General features: G+C 39.3%; 2 protein-coding genes across 3 annotated transcripts in view; one reads left to right on the forward strand and one right to left on the reverse strand.

The window, feature by feature from the left end:
* LOC106883317 (uncharacterized) overlaps positions 1 to 2,981 on the reverse strand; it is an 8,696-nt gene extending 5,715 nt beyond the window's left edge. The window contains exon 1 of one of the 2 annotated variants that reach the window (XM_014934282.2): positions 2,734 to 2,981. In XM_014934282.2, coding sequence (XP_014789768.1) covers positions 2,734 to 2,898 — 165 coding nt within the window. In that variant the 5' untranslated portion in view covers positions 2,899 to 2,981. Of the gene's footprint in view, positions 1 to 1,827; positions 2,010 to 2,733 lie in introns of those variants that run through there. The other variant, XM_014934283.2, reaches the window with a different exon arrangement.
* LOC106883316 (prenylcysteine oxidase 1) overlaps positions 167 to 4,812 on the forward strand; it is a 20,242-nt gene continuing 15,596 nt past the window's right edge. The window contains exons 1-2 of the mRNA XM_014934279.2: positions 167 to 258; positions 3,099 to 3,290. Coding sequence (XP_014789765.1) covers positions 3,209 to 3,290 — 82 coding nt within the window. The 5' untranslated portion in view covers positions 167 to 258; positions 3,099 to 3,208. The remainder of the gene's footprint in view (positions 259 to 3,098; positions 3,291 to 4,812) is intronic.

The following is a 4,812-nucleotide window of genomic DNA, read 5'->3' on the forward strand; positions in this document are numbered from 1 at the left end:
CCGAAATATATATATTTTTTAAAAATCACTGCAATAATAATAATAATGATAATAATAATAATAATAAATCATTCTTTTATTTACTACAGGGACGACTAGCATTTGAGGAAGGATTTGTGGCGAGTAATCTGTAATTATAGGACTGAGATAATAGAGATTTCAAATTACCCGCCGGTAATTTGAATGGCGGGTAATTTGAAATTGCTACATCGGTGTTACAGTCCCAAGGCTTTAAACACAGAATTTCTCCGTTGAAAGGTATTCAAGTTTTACAAGTACTGAGTTTTTTTGTTTTTAGAATGGATAAAGTTCTTTTTTATTCTCTTACATAAAGGGTACACATACTTGATTACATAAATAAAACACATCCAAAACCGAAGGATATACAAACATGAACGAAGGTAGAAAGAGGAAGAAAACACATCATATCAACGAGTGTCCCAATCGATAATACATTACAAAGTTCAACGGAACGTACTGAAGCAAGACAACACGTTCGCAGCATTACCACGGGCGAGGCTAAGGCGTTGGAAAAGCCAAGCACCCTCACGAGTATCGTCTGACAGCTCGGTGAAGCGAGCCGTCAATGATAAGAACTTCGTCGTTAGCGGCCCTGCCCGTCCAAACGTTTCAAAGGCCACAGGCTGGAAGAAATGGTTCACTGACAAGTCCTGATACTTAAGGATTTCGTTCTGTTAGACTACAGAAGCAGTGACCCTCCCATTTACCGCAGCATCCAGAATTTGGGAGAGAGCAAAAGAGACACTGACGTCCAGATGAGGGCGCCTACCTCTTACCCAGGGACAAAAGGTAAGACCATCTGGTCTCTTCCCGTCACTTCTGGATAATCCCGCCGACTCTAGAACTGAGGGGATATTAATCCGAGCTAGGGCCCGCTTAATGATTAAGTTTATATCAGTGTAACGAGCGAAACGACCAGTATTTATTTAGGCAGCAAGACACGCCATGAAGGTCTGTGGAATCGAGGGGCCTACCACAGCGACATCTTAATTCTCCACAAATGTCGGCTCCCACTCTGGATATAATGGAGGTGCGGAGCTCATCCACACTGAGTAGACCATCAATGTTGGCCACAGGCAGAGCATCGATCAGTCCCCCAGGAATTTCGCACTTGCAGAATAAAATTACATTTCCTTGTACCCGAGGAAAAGTGAATTGGATTGATAAACGACTGAAGTGGGTAGGGCACAGAGTAAGATTTGACTTTGAGGAAAAATTTTTTTTTCCAAATGCTCACTATCTTACAAAAATTATATCAGCTAAGCAAATGACCGTCTCTAAAGCATTAAAAACGCTATAACATATTCAGAATACTATTTCAGAAAATTATCACCGTTCTTTTTGAGCCTATAGAAGACAAATTTAACTGGGGCAAAATGAGTAAGTCAAGAGAAGGCAAATTTGCCTCTTGAATACTCCAGAATTACATTTGAAAAAAAACTCATACACATCAATGTTCATCCCTAAACATCAGAAAGATCAGAAATGCAGCAAAAATTTGAAATATCTAAGTTAAATGAAAGGGTCATGGAAAATGGCACACGATATAAAATTGACAAAACTCGACTAAATCTAAAAACGCTATATAAAATATTTTCTATAGCTTCGTCACGATCTGCTGTAGCAGTCCTCTTCCTGTTATATTTACGGACCATACATTTAAAGAAAACAAATTATTGAAATTACTTATTACTCATTTTGCCCCAGTTTAGATAAATTTTTTTTGAAAATGATCAAATTAGACATTAGTGTGGGGGAAAATTGACTTGGAATCCAAGAGAGAAAAGAATATCGATTGTTAATCACCATAAGTTATCCAGATATTTTACTGGCAACTTCAATTACATGTGAGTCAAAGTTGAGGAAAGATTCCTTGAAAAAGAAATAATGTACTTGTGACCTGACTGTTTCAATCTTTTTCAGCTTCAACAACTTTGTTGATCAATTTTTACTCCCAAAGATGATGCAACAGTACGAAATGATGCTTCAATACTTGCAATGTATTGGTCTCAAATAAATAGGGAAAAAATAATGAAAAATCAGAAATTGCTCATTTTGCCCCACTTACAAATTCTACCCCCACCCCCGCCGCTACTAATGAGCAGCCGGATAGAGTGAAGGGGGTGGGGAATAATACACAGCATAGGTGCAGGAGTGGGTGTGTGGTAAGTTACTTGCTTACCAACCACATGGTTCCGGGTTCAATCCCACTGCGTGGCATCTTGGGCAAGTGTCTTCTACTATAGTCTCGGGCCGACCAAAGCCTTGTGAGTGGATTTGGTAGACGGAAACTGAAAGAAGCCCGTCGTATATATGTATATATATATATGTGTGTGTGTGTGTCTGTATTTGTCCCCCCAACATCGCTTGACAACCGATGCTAGTGTGTTTACGTCCCCGTAACTTAGCGGTTCGGCAAAAGAGACCGATAGAATAAGTACTAGGCTAAACAAAGAATAAGTCCTGGGGTCGATTAGTTCGACTAAAGGCGGTGCTCCAGTATGGCCACAGTCAAATGACTGAAACAAGTAAAAGAGTAAAGAGAGCAGGATATTGGACTTGATGATAGGTGGTAACGGAGAGCTGAATGAAGTTGATAATGTGTAATAACCGTGATAGCCTAATCTCAAGTAGAAATAAACAAGAGACAAAAGAGGCCGGTTCTCTGAAAACTATCCTCAGTCAAAACAAACCCTTTATTTTGGAACTCACCGGTGTGTTGATGTCACATTGCTCAATATCAACGTGCAGGGTGCTCCGGAGTCGAACCACGGTAGACGTACCCAAAACTAACCGGAGAGTTTGACTACGGATTAACGGCACACACCTACGAGACACGAAGCTGAACACTTTGGACAATCTAAAGGCAGCTGCCATTACTTCGTTTCTTACAAGACTTTGATCAAGGAAAGACGACAATGCCGAGCAGACATTTTCACAAATAAAGTCACTTCACAGATTCGTACTTTACGTTTTTTTTTTTTTCAAATATATTTTGAGTATCATTTTTAAATTATGAAAGTATAAAGAAACGTTGTTATATTTCATTTGTCTTTTTTTTAATTTTATATTTCTAGCAAAACAAAATCCCAAATATTTCTTTAGACAAGTTTTCCAATAAATACGGAACTAGATGCGACTCAGCTTATACTTACAGCAAAGTCTGTTGTGACTGCCAGCTGATAACATGTCGAAGTTGCTCCTGTCAATCACATTGCTTCTCTACCTAGGCTTTGTATTGGGTTTTGACGAAGAATTACCTAGAATCGGTAAGTTTACTTGACAATTTACAATTACAATAGTAATTTTTTTCCCCTCCTGCTTTCTCAGTCAACAGACGTTTCGTGTCAAGACATGCTTGTTTATTCTTTTTGGTGGGAGTAAGTTCATTCGTATTCATTTATACACAACATGCACGCAATAGAGAGCCCGTGTGCTGTTACTAGACAGGTTAAAATTAAGGAAGGGATACATTGGATAACGGTGGTCATGCATATCCCTAGTCAGATGGGATGGTCATTGCTAGAATGCTTTTAAACATTAGTTTGCTCAGTCATCGGTAATCTGGGACTAAACAACTTCAATAACATACTGTGTTCGAAACCACGAAGGAGCCTCCGCCAGTTAGAAATCGTAGCCAGTCGCACTCAAATTATATCCTATTCGCTTAAAAAAAAAAAAAGGCGCACATTCGCAAGAAGAAAACAAAACCAGACGGACACATTGGATAATGAAGTCCAATATACACCGTCTAAAAAAACGGGATGGCCACGGACGGAATGTTTTTGTCGTAGGGGTGCTGACTAGGCTTGTCCTGCAGTTTGACAACAGTCACAACAAATAATGGAGTTCGATTCTGTTCAGTTTCTATTCTAACATCAACAGGTGCGTGACATCTGTTGCTGTCAAGTGTTTCCCTTTTGGGAGGGAACTTTTACGTGGTCGCTCGATTTGCGAGAAACAATAGCTAAATCTCTATAAATTCACATTGTCTACACTTTGAGAAAAGAGCACGTTGGATAATGCAGCCCTGGTAGATCTAACAACTAAATCTCCTTCGTTCCAACAAAAGAAGGACACGTCGACTATTGTAGATTTGTACACATACCGGCTTTGAGTAAAACAAAACCGAAAGGAACAGCTTTGAATATTGTGTCTGAAGAAAAAAATAAATAAATAAAATAAAGATAGCCGAAGCTGAAATGTTCAGCCAGAGTCGCCCTGATGTCAACAACATATGCTTGCCCCCTCATGTTCACCACTCTACATTATTGATAAAGTAGGCGCAAAATTACCCAAAGTAGTGAACCTGGAAATTTTGATAAAAATGCCGTGGCTTATCTATATGAAGTACATTTAGTACCCACTTAGCTTATAATTTTTCGTACAACAGGCGAAAGCGTACTTTTGTTTTTTTTCTTCAGTCGTTCTAATTTGTGTAAGATCCTTCTTTACGTTCCATAGGCTCGGGCGTGGCTTTGTTGCTTCCCGACCACATGGTTCCGACTTCAGTCCCGCTGCAAGGTACCTTGGACAAGTGTCTTCTACTATAGCCCCTGGGGTTAGCGTGCATTTTTTTCCATATTCGTTCGCTACACATCATTTTACACCCATTACACTATTTTTTTTTCTTTCAGTTTTGTGACCGGTTGTTAAAGTTAGGTTATCGGATCGTGTGAATTTTCCGAGTTCTCTCCTCACCCCACCCCGTTCGTCAGCGCGCATTTTTTTGTTTTCATAAATTCGTTTACTACACATTATTTTACACCTCTTACACTTTTTAAAAAATTT

This window comes from Octopus bimaculoides, chromosome 25, assembly GCF_001194135.2.
Source record: "Octopus bimaculoides isolate UCB-OBI-ISO-001 chromosome 25, ASM119413v2, whole genome shotgun sequence".
NCBI lineage: Eukaryota > Metazoa > Mollusca > Cephalopoda > Octopoda > Octopodidae > Octopus > Octopus bimaculoides.